This window comes from Sturnus vulgaris, chromosome 22 (assembly GCF_052056855.1).
Source record: "Sturnus vulgaris isolate bStuVul1 chromosome 22, bStuVul1.hap1, whole genome shotgun sequence".
NCBI lineage: Eukaryota > Metazoa > Chordata > Aves > Passeriformes > Sturnidae > Sturnus > Sturnus vulgaris.
Window position 1 is genome coordinate 997,710 of NC_142264.1, and position 20,707 is coordinate 1,018,416.

General features: G+C 52.9%; 1 protein-coding gene across 1 annotated transcript; it reads right to left on the minus strand.

Moving 5' to 3' along the window:
* Positions 1 to 280: 280 nt before the first annotated feature.
* On the minus strand, positions 281 to 19,785 carry ADGRD2 (adhesion G protein-coupled receptor D2). Its single transcript, XM_014879975.2, has 25 exons — positions 19,722 to 19,785; positions 19,582 to 19,642; positions 18,758 to 18,988; positions 17,963 to 18,616; positions 17,724 to 17,822; positions 17,187 to 17,272; positions 16,527 to 16,808; positions 15,207 to 15,318; positions 14,858 to 14,992; positions 14,459 to 14,579; positions 13,153 to 13,258; positions 12,804 to 12,859; positions 11,624 to 11,750; positions 11,413 to 11,516; positions 10,685 to 10,787; positions 10,349 to 10,502; positions 9,445 to 9,578; positions 8,799 to 8,914; positions 7,803 to 7,923; positions 4,529 to 4,570; positions 4,280 to 4,333; positions 3,879 to 4,020; positions 3,312 to 3,370; positions 1,430 to 1,460; positions 281 to 396 (listed from the first exon to the last, which is right to left on the minus strand). Exons 1-25 carry the CDS (start codon positions 19,767 to 19,769, stop codon positions 281 to 283), a joined length of 3,294 nt encoding a protein of 1,097 aa, XP_014735461.2. The 5' UTR covers positions 19,770 to 19,785.
* Between the last annotated feature and the right edge of the window lie 922 nt (positions 19,786 to 20,707).

A 20,707-nucleotide genomic window follows, 5' to 3' on the forward strand; every position in this document is an offset into this window, starting at 1 on the left:
TTCCACCCCTGGCCATTCCCATGGCACCGAGCCCAGCCTGGTGTTCCATCACCCTCTGTGCACACCTGGGCTTTAAAAAACACACTGAGGGCTCACCTGAGAAAATAAAGCCAAGCTAAAGAACCCACTGCTTTGCACAGCTGGAGTTTAATAACACATGTGGGTTATAAGATATGCAGAAGAAGGTGAGGATGGGTGTACAGAGCACAAATGCCTGTGTTGGGTGTAGATCTTGCAGCCTCTGAGACCCCGCTTCTGTACCCAAAATGTCACTGCACAGCTACTCCTGGGTGCCACCATCTCTGCCTTTCTCATGTGTCCAATGTGGGGAGGAAACCTGCACTGCTTCTGGCTGGCATCGTCTCGAAAATAGTCTGAGGATGCCCTGCTTAGACACTTCATGTGGAGCAAAATCAGAAACCTGCTAATGCACTGCTTGCCTTGACAAAAGGAAATGTCACAATGCAGGAAGAATGTGATCACTCCACCCCTGGTGTGCCCTCACTGCACTGTCCTCCTGAGGGTCCCCATCCAGAGGTGGCACTGGGAGTGCCCAGCAGTGGTTGTTAAAGAAAATAAAGTGAAATATGCTCCATTTGTATTCCGAGGAGCTGGGGACTTGCCCAAAGCCAGGCTGGGGAGCTGAGGAGGCAGCAGGGAGCTGCCATCCAGCAGAGGCCTGGGGCTTAGGAGGGATTTCTGGTTTTAACTCTACCCACCTCCATGGTGACATTGGCCTTTCTGCTACCTGAAACACAAGAAGCTAAATGGCTGCTTTTAAGCTCATAAATCCAGCCCTGTCTGATTACCCCACCTTCCCAGCTTCCCTCCCTTGGGATCATGGCACTCCCAGCACCCACCAGTGCTTTCTGCCACAGCTGCTGGTTTAAATGCTGGTTTAGAACAGCCCAGGGCAGGAAGAGCTGCTGCCCCCCTGGAGGCAGCCCAGCAGCAAGGGGTGCCAGTGCCTGCTGCACCCCACAGAGCAGTGGGGCTGGGGGCAGGCAGAGAGCTCCAGGAACCTGCAGGGCCCCTCTGCCCCCTGCCCATGCCTGTGACCCTCAGCTCTGCTGGCACAGCAGGACCCCAGGAGCTGGAGCAGACAGGGATGGGCACACAGAAAGGTGCAGGGACATGGGGAGAAACCAGGCAGGTGTCCTGAGATGGCAGCTTTGGCTGAGCCACCAGTGCTGCTGGAGAGGCAGTGCCACTGTCGGGGCTGCTGGGGCTCCAGAGCCTCACCTCCCCCTCGTCTCCTCAGGGGGACACAAATTCCCCAGAGCCTGGCCAGGACAGGGCTGTCAGGGCAGTTTGGAAATAACACAATTCCTGAAGCCTGAGCAGAAATCAGCCTCCCTCCAACACACAGCCACAGGAACCAGCACCGACAGCAACAAAAACTACAGAACATGATGTAGGCAAAAGTTACCTGAGCATTTGAACGCTGTCAGCTCTACAGCCTGCAAGAGGGGAGAACATGTGTTAGCAGAGTATGGGTCTGGTGGCTTTGCTGCTGGTGACCCCCAAAACACTCCCTGGGACCAAGCAGAGCTCCCCAGAACCCACCCAGCCAGTGTTCCAGCACTGAGCTGCTGCACAGGCTGGGAACCAGAGCCTTCATCCCAGCCCCGAGGGACGGGCACCTGGCAGTGTCCCCAGACACAGCTGCAGTGGGGAGGTGACACCCTGCTCCAAACCCCCACTCTGGGGACCCTGCCAGCCCCATGGTGACCCACCAGGCTGGAGACCACAGGAAAATCCAGGAAAGGATGAGAGCATCCCTGTGCTGCGGTGGGAAGAGCCCACACAGTCTGCACTCTGTGCTTAAGGGGTGGTGAATGCTGTGGGAGATGTGAAATTCCCACTGCCAGTCCAACAACAACAAAGATCACCAAACAACATTTAAAAAAGCTGAAACACGGAGAACATCTTGTCTGTGTTTGTATCTTCAATCGCTCGGTGTTTTGTCATTTTAAGTGTTTTCAAACGCCTTTGAGTAGCATCTTCTCTTCATCCCAACTATTGTGCAGCTGCCAGTGACATTCTGGGTTGGCCGCTCCTCCGGCGAGCGCCGTGACTCAGCCGGGGAGCAGGGAAACAGCCCTGGCTCGTGTAGCTGAGGGCACAGCAGGCAGGGCACGGGCGTGCCCAGCTCCTGTGCCAGCTCACAGACCCTGCTGGGCTCTGCACCAGCCCCGGGGAGCGCCGGCAGCCCCGGGCACCGACTGCGGGCACCGACAGCCGGGAAGGGAACACACGCACATTAAAAATGCAGTGTTTATGCAGCAGAGACACAGCAAAGCCCTCGGTGACCCTCACACGCAGGGAAGCACTTTCTGTCTCTGCCTGCTCAGAAATGCCACGGCCTTGGCATTTAGGGGATCTGCTGCCTCCTAATGCCCCTGCCTTAGGGAGCTCGGGTCCTTGGGCTAATCCCTGTGGCCCACGTCTCGTATCTGGGGCCAGGAGCTTAGCTCTGACCCTGCTTCACACAGCCAGCACCTGGCTGGCTGAGAAAAGCATCACCTGCCAGTGAGTCCTGGTGTTGCTCAGCACAAGGGGCCTGGTGCTGCAGCATTAACCACAATATAAATCATGAGAGGTGGAAATATGGATTTTACTGAGTGGCTTCAGAACGATATGCCAGCTATAGAAGTATTATCTATTGGATAAATAAGAGCTATCTATGTGACATAGGTTTTCAAAGGATAAATATTAGAGAGGGAAAGAGAGATCCTTCAGTGAGAGACTCATGAAAGTAGTGGTGGATTTTATTCTGAGGAAATTACAGCACTTGTATGTCAAGTGCACAAGGACTGATGATCATTTCAATAGCAGGAGATGGAAGTGGGAGCAGAGTAGTCAAATTTAAATTGCTCCCTGCTTTAGGCTGTGCCTTGCTGAGCTCTCCATCCTGATGCAGGCAGCACAGCCCTCCTGGGACAGATGAGACTTGCCCATGGCACCTGCCCCACTGCCTGATTTAATTTGCTATCCTTGGGAAAGTCTCCTGCTTGATCCAGACCAACCTCAGCCTTGGCTTTATGGCTCGAATTCAGTGGCACCTCATGTTCCTGTAGGGCCCTGCTCTAAGCACCCTCCTGGTGTGGCAGGGGGCTGGTTCCCCACAGGCTCAGGGTGAGCCTTTGCCTTGGAATTCCACTGCTCTGGGGCTGGGACCACCTCCTCTCCTGTCCTTGGAAAGGTGCCCTGCCCTGCTGTCCCCCTGCCCAGGCTCAGGTGGTGTCCCTACAGAGCTGCTGTGCTCTGGCTGGGGTGAAGGTGGAAGGATAACACAAGATGTTACATACCGGTCTCTCGGGTGACATAATTGATGAAATTCCCATGGGAATTTTGGCTCCAAAATTTCCTAAAGAGTGAAGCAGCACAGTGAGTTCACAGACCAGAGAACAGAAATATTTATGCTTTCCCAAGAACTTGGTGCTTTGTGTCCCCACTGAAGCAAAGGGACCAAATGGGTTTTCTGCATCACTGCACTCACAAAGTGGTTGGAGAACAGAAAACATTTTTTCCCCAAAGCCAAAATCCCTATTTTCTACTGTCACCTTTGCCTCTCCTCCAGAAAATTAATCTTAAGACACTAACATGGATTTTGGCCTCAGGAGAATGCAATGCTGCCTAACACACTGAGGAGACCCCCCTGCCCAGACCCAGCCTGGCTGCAGCCATGGACTGACCCCTCTGAGACCCACGAGGACTCTGCCTTCCCCTGCAGCAGCACCAGACCCTGTGCTCACAGGCACAGTGTGCAAAGGAATCAATGCACTGCCAGGTGCACTAAAATTCAAGTCTTGGGAACAACATTTTACTGTGGTGTCACCCCTGGCCTGGGCTAACAGTGACAATGATCCCCTTGCCTTTGTTGGTGATGTTCTTCACTGGAGGGTCTTTCTGCACAGGGCTTGGCAGGGCACTCCCAGCTGCAGGACTCAGCTTCCCTGTGTCCCAGGAGGTCGTGTTTCTTGGACTGGATAAGTAGTTGATGGGATGAGAGCAGTTCTGTAAGGACAGGCAAGAGACACAGGACAGTGAAAACTGCAACGATTCCACCAGCACTGCTTTGGCTCCCACCCCACCCTGGCAGAGCAGGCTGCTGCCTAATAGGGGTAGGCTATCTTTGGTTCTGCAAAGAAGGGAGACAAAAAATCAGATTTCTTTCCAGCATCATCTCCTCAAAGCAGACCCACGGTACAGCTGGGACCCTCCTCTGGTGGGTGGCTGATGGATGAAGGGGCAGCAGGGATTCTTTCTAACTTACTGTGAACGAGAGGGCTTTCTTCTTGTCCTTCATCCTCTGGATGGCATTCCTCACCTGGAGCAGAGCAAGGACATGAGAGAGGGCCACAGCAGCTCCAGCACAGCTGGAGATCCTCCAGCAAGTCATGGAGAAAAAGCAGCCACGGTTCCAGCAGCACAGTGGGGCTGTGCTGGCAGACCCAGCTCCCCTCAGATGCCAGCACACAGCTGCTGTGACGAGTGACTGAACACAGCCAGGGCCATCTCTTACCTCGCTGTTACAGACGGCATACACCAGGAATATGTACAGGCCCTGGAGGGGAGAGAGCAGAGCAAGGATCAGAGGTGTAGGACTGGTTTGTGCTCCTTGGCATGGAGCAAACGGGCTTGAGGAGCTTTGGAAGGGTGAGGCTGGCACAGATGGTGGGCACAGCACAGCCAGGGACAGCCAGGCAGGACAGACCTCCCTCCACAGCTGAGAGCAGGCTGTGCACAGAGTCTGCTGCTCTCACACTCGAGGATCAGTGAGCACCTTGGCCACCACAAGTGCTGGGCACAGCTGTGTGAGGGATGTGCCCAGGGAGAGTGCCCAGAACGAGCTCTGCCTGGGGCCACAGCCTGGGGCTAATTACAGCTCCAGACCCACGATTTTGGCCTTAAAGCAGCCCTATCTGGCCCACCAGATTTATGTTATATCTGTGGGTGTTTTGTTATCGCAGCTAGATAAATCAGCTGCAGCAAGAGATGCAATTCATCTTGTCTCCAACGAGCCTTGCTCTCATCTGTGAGCTCTTGGCAGGCACAATGGTAGCAGCCCCCTGGCACCGAGCCGTGACCTGTCCTTCAGCCAGCAATGCTGGTCACTCCCCCAGACCAGATTTCTGGCCAGGCTTCCAAGGCAGGTCTTCCTTGAAAGGATCATTCTGGATGAGCGAGGGGAGGGGGGAGTGGAGAGGTCGGCTGGGAGGAGAGTGAGGAAGGAGAGGAGGCCCAGCTGCAGAGGGCAGGAGTGGAGATGCAGCTCTGGGGGAGCCCCCTCCTGCCTGCACGTCCAGCCCTGCTCCTGCCCCACAGCACCACAGCCTCCCTCTTGCTGTGCATCACTCTCTGGGCTCCTGCCCTGCCTGGCTGGAGAAGGAGCTGTCATATTTGCCTTGAAGACAGGTTTGGGCTTCTGCAGAGAGCAGTCAAACGAAAAACAGCCCCAGCAGCAGAACAACTGCACAGGACTCACATGTGAAGAAACACTCTGGCCTCTAAGGAAATTCCAAGTGATCCACAGGACTGTCAGCAAAGGGGCTGGCAGGATGGCTTTGTCTCGACTCTGCATCTTCTCACAAGCATTTATTTCTCCTCTGGGGCAATCTACAGATTGTCCTGAACTTGGTAATGACGGGGCAGAGGCAAATGAGTCCAGCACAGCCGTGTCTGACCACACAGCTCTGAGTCTGCAGTTCTCTCCTGCTCAATAACCCAAGCGTGGCATGAGGACACACAGACAACTGATGCTGTTTAATTAGCACTAACACAGGCCTCCTGCCACCCTCCTGATATCCCTAAGAGCAGAGATGTGGAGAGGCAGCCTTGTCTGGCCTTGGAACCTCCCCTCGGAGCCCCGACGGATGTGCGTGAGCAGCACCCGGCTGCTGGAGCAGCTCCAGCCAAGGCAGCACATCCCTGAGCAGCCACTACAACATCCCTGAGCAGCCAGGGCATCCCTGAGCAGCCACCCCGTGTGCAGGTGGTGATAACTCCTGGGTTCACCCTTGGAGAGCTGGGCCAGAGCTGCTCTGCAAGCAGCCAAGTGTGCCAGAGGGAAGCACTGCAAACCCAGCTGCTCCACAAGCACGAGCTACAGCAGGAGCCAATTTCTACTGAAACAAATGAAAAATGGGAGATGGGGGTGGAAAACTCTCTCATCCCAGTGGTTTGGAGGGCAGTGCCTGGACTTGGATCCCCTGGAGTAGGATTTGTCCTCAAGCACTGGGCAAGAGACCCTGAACACGCAGTGCCAAGAGCTGGGTCTCTTGCCCAGGGAGCCCCTCGGGCACCTTTGGGGCAGGCACAGCTCAGCCCCAGGGCTGGGTTGACCCACCCTGTGCCCCTCAGTGTCCCCCTGCTCCCCCCTGCCTGCTGAGAGCTCCACGTTCCCCTCAGGCCCTGTTGGGAGCCTGCTGTTCAGGGGTGCTCAGGGGTGTTCAGTGCTTCTCTAGCTCCATCTACAGCTGCCTCCTCTCAAGGTTTGCAAGGCCTGTGTTGATGCTTTGAATCGCAGGTGGCAAGCACATGTTCCAGGAGTGTTTGTCACCATGTGTCCCTGAGCTCCAGATATCCCGAGGTGCTGGGAACAGCCCCAGCTTGGTGCAGAACTGAGCACTCCTGGCAGCTGGGATTTACACAGTTTGCTTTGCTCTCTTAACAGGCTGGTTAAAGCTTTAAAGTCTTTGGATGAAAACAGTAAATTCAAAAGCAAATATTAAGTGTTGCTTTATGTATCAGGTAATGATATCACTTTCTGCCCTCCAGAATTCCTTATTAACACTCACTAATTAACAACATGACTGCAATAACAGCAGCCATGGCCATGGCCCTGGAAGGTACCAAGACAAGCAAAAAGCCTTAGAAATGTAGCCAGGTGATGAAGAGGAATGAAGAGTCTGAAGGAGATAACATGATCCACAAAAGGTCTTGCAAGTCAGAGCTAGAAACAGCCCCCAAATTTTCCAGCTGTCCCAAGCAAGGCTCTGATCACCAGCTCAGCAAAGCTGGCACACCAAACCCTCCTGCACCTCACCCATCCCAGTACAGCTGTCACTGGGCACTGGGAGCATCCCTGGGGAGCAGCTGCATGGCTGCAGAGGGAAAGTAAATTCTGAAAGGGAAAGAAATTTCAGTTCTTCATTCTTAGTTCTTCCCCAGCTCCCTCAGTAAAGCTGAACTCCAGGAAGGTGGCCCTGCCTGTCCTGTTCACAGAGGTCACAACCTCTCAGAATGTCTGAACAGGAGCCAGATGGAAAATACCCATCCTGGAACACACCACCCGAGCAGCAGAGCACGCTGTGGCTGGATGTGACCTTTGCCACCCTCTCCAGCAGCAGCCCTGCTCCAACAGGGACAGTGACACCCAGGGCCCTGCCCTGTCCTGCAGGAAACAGGCTCATTTCCCAGAATCAAACAGCAGGAGGGATGTCTGCCCCAGTTGACTGCACAGGTACCATTTTAATTACCCATTATATGAGCAAATAAAAACTCCAATGAGTTTGTCACTGCCATTTTGAAACCACACCGATGTGAGAAAAACTAACACAAGTAACAAGATTCGAACTGGAAGCCTGTAGGACACAGCCAGAGACTGGTGCTCATTAGATGTACAAGGTGTATAGAGTTACATTTTGTATCTTAGAAGGATGAAATGAGTTTTCTCAGACAAAACAGCCCAGTGACTCGGGAAAGCTGGGCTGTGTCCAGAGCTGAAGTGTTCCTGCCTGCAAGGACGGGTAGAGTGCTCTGCAGGTACCTGGGGACCCAGGTGGTGCAGGACTCACCTGCAGGGAGTTCAGCACGATGAAGACATAGGCCCAGACGATGCTGAGGTGGACAAGGACCCCACACAGCCAGGTGAGCCCCAGCACGGGCAGCAGCACCAGCACGGGCTTGGCCGTGGCCCTGGGGGAAGGAAGAGCTCAGGGTTACCCGGGCATAGTTCAGAGATGAAACACTACCAAGACACTGGCTGTGGAACAAATTCCTCTGCAAACAAAATAAGTTCAGGCAGGAAAAACCAAATATTTCACCTCCCAGACCCCAGTGTGCCAGCCCTGCTCCTCATTTATCACTGCAAGTTAGCAAGAAGGGAGCTCTTTGACGTCATCAGCCATGAGAAAACAGCTATTTTCCCCCCAATTTCTGCTACAAGGAGGGTTTCTCCATTTGTTTTATTTGCACATGGATGTCACCCTGCCCTCCAGCAATGCCCTATCTTTGTGCTTCTGTAAATTTGGGAAAATTTATTTATGCTACGGGGGAACAATGCGTGTCTAGCAGGGGTATCCGGCGCCAGCTAACAACAATAAAAATTCACAGAGCATGATAAAGTAATGACTCAGGCAGCAGTATTTTAGAGGTCTCTCAGTATTGACTGATTACAGAAGTGCCCACTTCCCCTGTGTGTATAGCCCCCACCAGCCTTACTTTCAACCCACCAAGCCCCAAGCTTGGATTTCTGCAGGCAGTGCCAAGGGTGAGACTTAGGAGTGTGAGTGCAGATGGAGACCAGCACTGGTTTCTAAGCCGAAGGTGCTGGCTGGGATTAGAGTCTTTGGGTGAGACACAGTTACCCTGGGGGAGAGAATCCCTTCTGCCCCTTCTGCTCTGGCTCTCACAGCTCACTGCCTTTCACTTGGCCAAGCTTCTCTGGGCAGGCCGTGCCAGTGCCTCACCAGCTCCACTGGAAAGGATTTCTTCCATGGATCTAACACTGTCTCACATAGCTCACACCCAGAGCAGCCACAGCTGGCAGAGCCAGGCCCTTCCCTGCTCACCAGATCTGTGTTCCAATCTGGTTCTCCAGGCTGCTGTTGGGTGTCAGCATCTTCAGCCTCCTGCGGGCGCTGGCCACCGTCACCGTCACCACCCGGAGCAGCACCAAGGTGTTCACCTGCCAGGGCAGAGCTGCTGCACTCAGTGACATCCTGCACTCTCAGCCTCAGTGGCTGACACTTTTCTGCTGGTGTCAGAACTTGGGGACAAATATCACTACCAAGAAAGCAATGAAATCCAAAGACTTCACAGAGCTATCTGCGCAGGTATGAAATCGAGGAAACTTATCCCAAAACTTCTCCTACAGAAAGCCTTCCCTGTTAAAGGTCTATTCTGGACCCCATAAACATTGGACCTTTTTCTGCTTCTGAGTTTTGTATAATGATATTTCAAGGATGTAGATGCTCCTGTATTAAAATCAGACCTGTATCTAAGGCAGTGTCACACACCACGTTCCTAACAGAACAGCCAACCAAGAACTGGTCAGCAAAATTTTCTTAAAGTCCTTTTCCCTATTTGTGTTTTGGAAGTCTATATAAAATAAAACAACGTTTTTCCTATAAAAGCAGCAGACACAATGACTCTGCAGTGCTTTTCAAGGACCAGACCCAAAGGACTCCCACCCTCCCAGCAGGGCTTGGCACTCACAGCCAGGATGAAGAGCACGGGCCCCACGAAGGCCCAGATGACATTGGTCTGCACGTTCAGCCAGCAGTGGTTGGCTGCCACATACTTGTTGAAGGAAGTTGCAAGGGTCACCCCCACGATAAGGACTGGAAGCCCTGCAGAAAAACCCACAGGTTAAACCCTGGGAAAAGCAGAGATGCCCCATGCAGGGCACTGTGCACCAGACAATTGCTTCAAACCCCCCCTGAGCACACAGACTTCAGTGTGAGCCTCCAAAACCCCACGAGCAACATCAATTCTCTGCAGCTGAAATCTGTCCTGGCTCAACATAGCCAGATTTACAAGCTGTCAGCATCTTTCTCTGAGGTATAAAACATTCCAAGTCCTGAGTCCTGACCAAAGCAATTTATTCCTCAGATTGCTTTTTTAACAAAATGGACAATCAAAGACATAAACCAATCCAAAATACTTGAAGTGGTTGCCCAGTGTCTAACTAGGTGTGTGCTCTTTGAGCAGCACATCCCTAAAGAGGCTCCTCTTCTACACAAAACTCAGCTTATTCAAATAATTCCATGTCCCTAAAGGGCTCCCTCAGAATAAAAAGTGCTTAGTGAAGAACACATTTATATTTAATTACTATCAGACAATAGCTATGCTCTCCAAGAACAAGAACTTACCATAAATCTTTTCCTCCATTTTTTTTTACTGAACTCCTGGATTTAGAAATATAGCAGAGATGCTGCTTAACTTATACTCTAAGACTAGCAATTTGACAAATAATTCAAGAGAACCTCTGCAGGGCTCTGGCACCTAGTTGTCATATTAAATTAAATCAAACAATTGTACATCTCTCCTATTAAAACTTTCCCTAGAAAAGAAAAATAATATTTTCCTGAGGACCCGAGGCAGAGGAGTGTGCAGATACCCCAGCCTGTCACGTAGTAGAACTTCATTCTCCTGTCTTCACTCATGTTGACTGCTACCACTTTGCTCCAGAGGAGAAGCCCCTCTACCAGCATCCATGAGAAGGCTGCCATGAAGAAGAGATGCAGGAAGGCAGTGACCATGAAACACAGCACCTGGAGGGGACAGAAACCACAACTGCACAACGTAGGTATGTGCATCTCCAAACAGAGACACAATTCTACCCGAGGTGCCAGTTACAGGTGATTAATAGCAGGGTTTATACTTCTGTTGTGTTGCTGTGGCAGTGACTGGAGCCTGGTCACGGGGCTGAATGGGCCATTCCTGGTGAGCTCACCTGGTTGGTCTTGGCCAACTCACTGAACATGAGCAGAGCTTCTCCTGCAGCCAGGGCAAAGATCAGGTTCTTGTGCACAGTTGTTCGTTCACTCTTGGGGACGCTGGGGAGGGAGAGAGGGAGCCCTGAGCTGCAGCCAGACAAAAGGGTCTGCCTGTCCTCTTGGGCTGTGCAGGCCAGCCTGGGCAACACAGAAAGTGGTCTCTGTGCCACTCACTGCAAAGATGACAGAAAAAAAAACCAACAAAAGGGGACAGAGGACAGCCCTGCTGTGCAAGCACTTGGTGCTGGGAACACTTTTGGATACTCAGCCCTTGGCCACAGCTCTGGGAAACAGGCAGGGAGGGGGAGGTGGAGGTGGAGGGAGTCACTGCCATGCTCACAGGGCAGAGCTCTCTACTTGCCAAGTGACACAGAAGGGTTGGCAATCAAAGAAGTAGTCCTTGCTCCATTTATTTTATAAAAACTAATTCTAGCAGAGCAGCTTTTACAGTAAACATCGTTAGCAATTGATAAAAGTCTTGCCACAGACACCCAGGTGTGTGCACAGATCAATGAGCATCTCCACAGAAACAGCCAGGGCTGAGGCCCTGTCCAACAACAACCACGGAGCACAGGGCAGCTCCCACCTCTCCCCACGCCGGCAAAGGACACTTTGAGAAAGGCTCTGAAGTAAGATACCAAGCAGAAAATTCAGAAAAGACTACAAGTGTCCAGGCTTTTCTTACCGAACTACCAAGAGCAAAATGAAGGTGGCTATCAAGGCACAGAAGGAAACTCCACATCCAATAAAAGTCAAAGTCTGAAGTGTGAACTCCTCCTTGGCGGTCCTCTGCTCCAGACATGAAAAAACAGAAGACACGAATCCCTCCTGGATTAACCACACCAGTGACAGTGCCAGCACCCACCCCACAGCAGCTGAGACAGCTCCTCACATACCTGCATCTCGTACACCTGCAGCAGGATGGCAAAATTTGTGGTGTGGTTGCAAAAACAGGAGGTGGAGTCTGGGAGAGACATCACCACAGAGCAGCCAGCTGTGGACCACATCCCACCAGCATCTGGGCTAACATGCAGCAAAACCAGAGAAGACACACAGAAATTACCTTTCACTTCCACAGAAAGTCAGGGCATGATGGGAATTTCATTCTCCCAGGAAAAGCACAGTTTAAAGGAGGAAGATGAGGATAACAGAAACAGGTATTCATGTGGACTTCCCTTTGGTTCACCCTTTGTCTCAGCAGCTTTGCCTCATCCAGCAGGCACGCAGTGAGAATAGATCTGGTGTCAATGTGTGCATTAAAGAGTGGAGTTCAGCCATCACAGCTTCGAAGAGAGCCCAGTTATTGCCCAGCTCCGCAAGAGTTCCCTGCCCAGCCCCTCCCCTGGGAGCAGCACGGGGCTGGCTGTGCCCGACTGAGCTCAGCCTGCCACAAACCCAGCGTGCTGCCACCGGGCTCTGGGCCCTCAGCACATCCAGCAGTGCTCCCGTCTGAATTCCCTGGGCAGCGACCACGGCTGCAGCTCTGTCCCCACTGCCCCTTGAGCCTCCCCAGTACCACAGGGAGGTCAGGATCAGAGCAGGGCTGCTGGCACCCTCTGGACAATATCCAGCTGTTTCCAAAATCACGCCCTTCCCACCTTTCCCAGCCTGATCCATGCCTGCTACAAGTCTGGGACTCTAAGGAGGTTTTTTTCACTTGAATGACTTAATTACCAATCCATAATATATCACAGCCTCAGTGTTCTCACCACAGTGACATTCAGCAAAAACACATCCCAGTGCCAGGCAGGATTTATGAGGCTGGGAGTCCTGCATGTCTTTGGGGCATGTATCTTGGACTAACTCTTCTTTGTCACAGGCAGCAATCATAATTAACTAGGGCTTTCCATTTGAGTTGTATATACCTCATTAAAGGTCACTTGCTTGTGAGTGACTTCTCCAAAGGAAATCTTCCCAGGAAAGCATTCTGCTCCAGCAGACAGGGGATGTCAGCATGCAAAGGAGGCAAAAAATTCCAGATCTCTACTCTTACCATTACATTTATATTGAGATGTTTGATTTTCCAGTGGAAATAAAAAACTCATAAATCTGGGGACCCGAACTGAAACAAGGCACCTGAGGCTGAAGTTCCAGAAGGCACAGATGGGCCCCACCAGAGTATTGGGCAGGTCCTGCAGGCAGAGAGGGGAGAGGAGAGGTCACACAGACACACACGGGCTGGACACGGGGGTACAGGTCACTCACTTGGCTGGAGCAGGGTCAGTCAGCACAGGACAAACACCCCCCAGGGACACAGAGCCCAGGCAGGAGCCCTGGGCACGGCACAGCCCCATGCCAGAGCTCTGGGGGGCCGAGCCACGCTGTGACAGCGGGTCAGGCTGGCAGGAGGTGCCCGGGGGGGCACAGCCCCTCGGGGGTACCTGGGCACGGTGATGCACAGGTGGGCACAGCCCCTCGGGGGTACCTGGACGCGGTGCTGCAGGCGGTAGCGCACGGACGTGCTGATCTCCTGGAAGTCACTGAGCAGAGTGGATGAGATCACAGCTGTGCCCACCGCGGTGCTCAGGTACCTGCAGGGACAGGACGTGCTCAGGATCCGGGATGTCCCAGTGTACGGGAGAGCTGGAGGGATGCGGTGGCTGCCAGGGCTGCCTGCAAAGGGGCTGGGCACGGGGCAGGACGGACCTTGGGACAGCCGGCAAAACCCCAAACCCCACCAGTGCCCCGGCACCGGGCACGGGCACTGCAGCATCCCCAGCGTTCCAGCTGTGCAGCCCAAGGGCGGAGCGTGTGCGGGATGTAAGGGGTGTGAGGGATGTAAGGGATGGATTTGCGGGGTGTGAGGGATGTGTGGGATGTGCGGGATGTGTAGGATGTGTAGGATGTGAGGGATGTGTAGGATGTGTGGGATGTGTAGGGTGTGCGGGATGTGTAGGATATGTGGGATATGTGGGATGTGCGGGATGTGTAGGATGTGTGGGATGTGTAGGATGTGTGGGATGTATGGGATGTGTGGGATGTGTGGGATGTGTGGGATGTGTAGGATGTGTGGGATGTGTAGGATGTGAGGGATGTGTGGGATATGTGGGATGTGTAGGGTGTGCGGGATGTGTAGGATGTGTGGGATGTGTGGGATGTGTGGGATGTGTGGGATGTGTGGGATGTGTGGGATGTGTAGGATGTGAGGGATGTGTAGGATGTGTGGGATGTGTGGGATGTGTAGGATGTGTGGGATGTGTGGGATGTGTGGGATGTGTAGGGTGTGCGGGATGTGTAGGATGTGTGGGATGTGTGGGATGTGTAGGATGTGTGGGATGTGTGGGATGTGTGGGATGTGTAGGATGTGTAGGATGTGTGGGATGTGTGGGATGTGTGGGATGTGTAGGGTGTGTGGGATGTGTAGGATGTGTAGGATGTGCGGGATGTGTAGGGTGTGCGGGATGTGAGGGATGTGCGGGCGGCCATCCCCACCTAGCGTTCGGAGCTCCGGGAGCGCTCCCAGAGCCGCCACCTCCAGAGTCACCTCCTGCCCAGCCAGAGGGGACCCTGCAGTAGCCCCTGGGGGCTCTGTCCCCTGCCACCCCAGCAGAGCTGGGAACCCCCGGGAGCCAGAGGCACGCAGGAGACCCCACGGGGCATCTCAGTGCACAGGGCAAGGGCTGAGATGGGTCGGGATGAAGGCGACCCCAAAATCGAGGCACCAGCTCAATATAGATTTGGAAATTAGCTTTTTTGTGGCACTGGGGTGCGGGGGGTTCTGTTTCACTCACTTCTGTCCCCCATCAGAGGCAGCCATGTCCTGGGACACGGCACTGGTGCCACTGCCGGACAGACAGCGCTGCAGGGAGCCGTAGCCAAACCACATGTTCTTCACTGTGACCCTCTGGAGACCTGGAGGGACAGAGCAGGGCACAGGTACAGAGCACAGGGCAGCGCTGGACACCGCTGCCCTCATCTGGGGGGGGATACTGGGGGTCCAGAACACCCTCAGCTCCCAGCTGTGTCTCTGTAGGGGCTGTATAGAATCTCTCCCCCAGGGCCCCTCTCCCCTTCACCAAGGGCATCCCCTCCCCACACTTCCCCAGACCTCATGTGGGCAAGGTGAACAGTCTGTGCTCTAAGGAAGGTGATGCGGGAGTAGCAGGGGAGGCTCAGGTGTCATAACAAACCTCTGGATTTCAGCCTTTGCATTTCTTCTGCAGGAACTTCGATGAGGTCCTGCCTGCCTTTCTCAGGGGTCTGGACCACGTATGCCTCACCACTCAGCTCCTGCTCGCTCAGCTCCAGCTCCCTCACCTCCAGCCCTGTGCACGGGTAAAATCAGGTGCTGAACCAGTGCTCAGCCTTCCTCCAGAGCTACTGCTACAGCAAAAGTGTGCACAGAGGAAATGGGGAGCAGGATGCAGGGCTGGCAAGAGATGAGCCAGAGGAGGAGAGGAGCCAGGAGTGGATTTGGACTGGGAACCAGACAGGGTGACTGGTCTGGGTCTTGGTGAGATATCCTCCAGTGCCACTCACCAATATTCCCATGTTGGATCATGATCTTTGTCCTCTCTGGGGTCAGCAGTGGCACCAAGAGTGACACCATTCTGTCACAGAGCTCAACGACAGCCATGGGCCCCCTGATAACCTGCAAGCACAGAGAGAGTGATGGAAATCAGCACCTGCACCATCAGCCCTCCATTCCCACAGCTCACAAGAGCTTCCTTAAACCTTTGGTCCTTTGCAGAAAAAAAAAAAGAGAAGTTGGGACTCAAGGCTTTGGCTTTGCTTTTCTGTGAGTTCTCTACTGAAGGATGTTCCCAGTTCCTTCAGCAAGGAGACAAGTCTGGCAATGAGGGAAACTTGCTGTTCTGCATAAAAAGCCATTAAAACAGCATGGAAATAAATAACTATACGAGCTTCTGGAAAGAAAGACCTTTAGACTTGACTCCTGATTTTTACAAAGCTGTAGAACAACCATCTGCTCTTCCTGGAAAAGGTTTCACCCAGAAATAGACTCTGCAGCTGAGGAGCAGCAGAAGAGTGGCCCCATTGCTCAAGGTCCTGCTGTGCTGGATGCACAAGAGCCACCCCTGCAGTGCACAGCTCCCACCCTCAGCTGCACCAGTCACACTGGGCCAGAGCTGGGCTTATGCCACTGTGGAGAAGCTGTGAGTGACTGTGGCCATGGAGACCTGAGCAACTGTGAACAACGAGGCAAACTCTGAACTGCTCAGCATCCTTTAATATCCCTGGCTTGGTTCCTGGGGCACTGGCCAGGCCAGACACTGTCACACATTTTCCAGAGACAGGTGGAGAGTGCAGACCTTGCACCAGGCACAAAAAAACACACTGAGCATGGAGAAACACCTCACAGGGGTGGGATGATGGAAATCCCTTATGCAAAGCCTGACAGTGTTTTAAGCAGTGAGGGGGGTGATGACGAACAGCTCCTTGGCAGCCCATCCTCAGAAAACACAACACTCGAGAAAGGGAACAGCAGGACGTGGGAGCAAGGAAACGACACAGCACCAGGAGTCTGTCAACTGCCAATCCAGACTGACAAAGTGGAGAACTTGAAGAGAGCTGAGTCCACCACTGGAGGGGTTTGCAAGAGAGGCACCACTAGCATTGCACTTTTGCACAAGAACTTGCTTGCCCCTCCAATAAATGGGGCACCAGGAAAGCAGCTGGCCCTGATCTGAGCTCCATGTGCTTGCAGCATTCTCATGTGCTCAAGGATGGCCACAGAGGCTACAGGTGACCATGCAAGGACAGTGTGACCAGCCTGTGGTCGTGCAGCAGGCCAAGGATGAGCAGATGAGGCACACGGAGTCAGACAGGTGACACCATTACCTGGCTGATGGATGACCATGTCCCACTATTCTGCTCTTCCAGAATTAACTCCGTTACTTCCATGTAATACTGGCCCAACTGCTCCAACATCTTCAGCTCATCTCCCTCCTGGATTTCCATATCTGAAACTTGCTTTAGTAACTGAAGCACTGCAAGGAGGTCAGATGGCTCAAGCACGGGCACTTCTCCTCCTCTCAGAACAGTTGCCAAGATATCAAGAGCATCAAGAGCCATGGAGAGGTTCATGTCCTGCACATCACTCGTGAAGACACTGTCAGGAATCTGTCATGGAAAAGAGGGTTTAGTTCAGTGCAGAGCCCTGACTGTCCCCGATCATCAGCTGTGCCCTGGCAATGCCCTGCATGCCCTTGCTGGCATCAGGACACTTGTCTGGCCAACCAGGAATATCCTGGGGGAAGGGATCTCCTGTCCAGACTCCCATCCTCAGTGAGATGAGTCAATCTGAAGCAACACTGCTTGTTTGGTCACAGCAGAAGCTACAGCTGTGCTGGTCACAATCTCCAACAGCAGCTCAGGAAAGGTCTCAGGCACAACTGCTGTCAAAGTGACCTCAAACAGCCCTAGGTGCCAGCATGTCCACCCCAGCAGCTCCTGCCTGCTCCACGTGCCAGCTGCCACTGCTGGGGCTGCAGGACTCACCACAGTCCTCACTGCAAGGGTGTTCACGAGGCTGGCGAGTGAGTGACTGGACTCCAGCTGAGCTCTTTGCAGTTGCCAGTATGCATCTGGGGACAAACCAGAACCAGAACCACTGCTGTGGGGTCCAACAGCATGGTTAACACATGTCATTTCAAAGCCTGGCCAATGGTCCTCAGACGGTGGCTAAGTCTGCAGGACAGGCAGGACAAGGAGACTAGACAGCTGCATTTTATTTTTAGCACAAGATCCCATCTGGAGAGACAGTTTCACACTTGTGCCAACAAATCTGGAAATGCCTGGCTTGGGAGGCACTCACAGCACTGCAGCCAGAAGCCATGGAAGGTGTGCCACCACTGCCCAGCCGGGGAAGAGCCAAACCCCCTGCCAGAGTGCAGGCAGCTGCAGCAAAGTGCCAGCCCCAGTTTTGCATGAGACCCCTTCAGAGCAGGGACCTCCCCATCCCTGGCCACCACCCCCTGGGAGCTCCAGGAGTGCGTGCAGTGGAAGCAATGCAGAAATAACTAACAGATGCTGTACCCTTGCTGTAGAGACAGATGAAAGGCAAAGACTGCAAACAAGATTCATAACCGAATCCACTGCTGCCAACCTCCAGAACTCTGCATTCCTCAACAGGCCCTGTGGAAACACACACAGACAGAAGGGTCTCCCAGGGACACGCCATCCCCAGCAGGAATCACCTTTCCTGCAGCAGCCCACAAACGCTGTGGGCTGTGCCTTAAAGCCAGGATAGTGACCACGAGGATACTGAGACTTACCTGGGCAGAGAAGCTGTGTGGTCACTGCCTGAACGGTGCTCTCCACTTCCAGGGCATTTGAGCTCCAGCCAAACACAAGGTCTTGCTGTACCACCCAGCACGAGCGAACCTTCTCAATCTGCTCAGTGCTGAGGACTTTCTGCCAGATGTGCAAGTCAGTGATGTTCCCACTGAAGGACTCCTTCGCCCTGAAGGTGCCTCCCAGGGAATCTTGATCCTGCCCAATTATGAAGGTCCCTTGGCCATAGATGGCCTGGGGGGCAGATGTCCCCACAGAACACAAACCACTGGCAGATGCTCTCCTTTTCCCATCGGCATAGATGGCCCAGGTCCCATTTTCCTGCTGCCAGGTCACACAGAAGTGATGCCACTGTCCATCAGCACGGAACACAGGCAGGTAAGGGGAATGGTGCCCGTGGACTATGAGAGCAAACCGAACAAAGCCTTCCTCATCCACGAAGCCACGGAGCTGGAACTCGTTAATGAAAGCAGGCACGGCGTAGGAGAAGACGGTGGCGATGTCCTGGGTCCTGGTGTCCCACTGCAGGTGGGCACAGGCTGTGACAGCAGGCAGTGCTGGGAAGTCAGAGAGCACCTTCACATATTTTGTGTCTGTTTTGTCTCTGAATACCAGGACTGGTACGGTGTGGCCACCTAGGAGGAGGAATTTCAGTCAGCAGAAAGGAAGAAGCACAGGTCAATAAAGTGACAATTAAAATAACAGGGGACAACTACTCCAGTCATATTTTTCAGAATGCAAACATCTCTAAACAGCCCATGTCCACTTATACTCACGTCTCCTCTTTGTTTTGTGCAGGACACTGTCCCTTTCCTTTAGCCAGACAGAACCTCTGATGTGGTGGGACTGCAGCAGTTTGCTGAAGGAGCCTTGCTCAGTGTCCTGGGGTTCAAAGAGCAGCTGAGCAAAGTGCTGCTCACAGTACCTGTCAGCTTGCCACCAGTCCAGAGCAGTGGCCACATATTCATACGTGTGTCTTGGGGTCTCAATTGTGACAGGAGCAAAACCTGGAGAAAGATACACATGGCATGGGGAAACAGAAAGCCTCTCCAGCCCAGTGTTAAAAACACTGTTAAAAACATGGGGAGCTCATCTCCCCGTGCAGCCCCTGGGCTGGTCAGTGAGCACAGTGTGAAAGGTAAGCTCAGATTTTGTTTGACCTGAACTGAGGGATGCCTGTGACTCTGCTCTCTGGCCCAGGGCTAGAGCTGGGCACACTCCATGGGACACACAAACCATGCTAAACTCAGCACAAAGGAAAAGCTCACTCTGCTATGCCTAGGGATGGCTCTCAGAAAAGCTTGTTCAAAGATGTTAGGGAAAAAAACTTTTCTTGCTTGATCCCCACTTCCCAGCTCCTCACAGCTTCTGCACTTGCAGATGCAATTTGCATACTCAAAATAACCTGTTTGGTTTGCATTTGCAGTGGGACACAGAGCAGCAGCTGAGCAAATACCAGCTCTGCAAACAGCATTTTAGGCACAAAACAGGGTAACAGAAAAAGTTTCTTTACCTTTATTTGCACCACCAGAAAGCTTTTGTTTCTCTGTGCTGGATATTGCTTGTGAAACACACAGAGAGTGCTGATGAAAACACTAACCTTTAGAAGTCTGGTTCTTGGCAAGGGCTGCAAAGGCAAGGAGACTCCTGGACAGACCAACCTGGTGGAGAGGTTGTGTTGTAACATTCAGAGAAACATTGATATTATCTGAAATACCCAGAATAAAAAAATATACTCACCAGAAAGATGAAGAACCAAGAATCAGGTCTCAAGTCTCTCCTATACATGCTGACCAGCTGGGAAGTTTTTACCCTTTGCTAGAATAAATAAAATATTACTGGAGATGTATCACAGAGGCAGAAGCATTCTGCAGAAAGCCAGTTCCCTGAAGATGCTGCTTTCCTCAGAAAGTCTCGAAACAAAAAGGAGAAAATTACTCCCTCTGAAATATCTGCCCTGAATCTTATCCAAAGAATCCCCAGATCTTCCTGAAGAACTTAAGGTCTCAGTTTAACATTTGTTTGCAGGATGCAAAGTAATCAAGCATTAAACATAGAGATGTGCAATATTAAAGAACAGGCAAGATCACAGAGCCTCTTCATCTGCACTAACTAAATAAAAAAGCCACCACAAATGGCATCATTAAACAGTGTTGCATCACTGGCAGCTTCTCTCGTTGCCGTTAAAACCTTCAGGAGCAGAGCACCAGAGCAGACCCTGCAGGGCAGAAAATCCAGCCTCCATGAGCCCAGACACAGAGCCCAGCATCACGGAGCCATCCCGGGAGCTGCCAGAGTCAGGGCTTGACAGCGAGCCCCCGCCTCTGCCCCAGCGGGAGAAAACCCGGCGTGCACGGCAGTAAAAATCCCAGTAAAATCATAGATGAGGGTACGTAAAGAGACAGGATGGAAACTGGCAACGCCAATGCAAACAAGCCTGAAGCTCTGGGCACTGGCATCACCAGCTGTGAGTAATCTCTGCTCTCAGCTGTAAATGCACATTGAAGCACTTTGCTGCTCAGGGACTTCGGAGACCCCTCTGCAGCCCGGCCTCTGTGTTCACAGCGTTCCAGAGCTCAGCAGCGCCTTTGGAAACACCCAACACCCTCAGCCCTCCAGGGAAAAGTATAAATCTGATGAGTGAGAGGGAACCACGGCATCGCTCCTCAGCCTACACCTGTAGCCTCAGGTGTCCACTTCTCCAAGGAGGACCCTGGAGATGCTGC

Excerpts from the sequence above, each read along its gene's own strand:
- ADGRD2 (XM_014879975.2), bottom strand. The coding sequence starts at position 19,769 with ATGTATAGGAGAGACTTGAGACCTGATTCTTGGTTCTTCATCTTTCTG. Across the intron at positions 12,860-13,152 it reads GCCTGCAGCACCGCGTCCAG|GACCTGCCCAATACTCTGGT; the intron begins GTACCCCCGAGG and ends CTCTGCCTGCAG. Across the intron at positions 8,915-9,444 it reads CCGTGCTCTTCATCCTGGCT|GTGAACACCTTGGTGCTGCT; the intron begins GTGAGTGCCAAG and ends CTGCCCTGGCAG.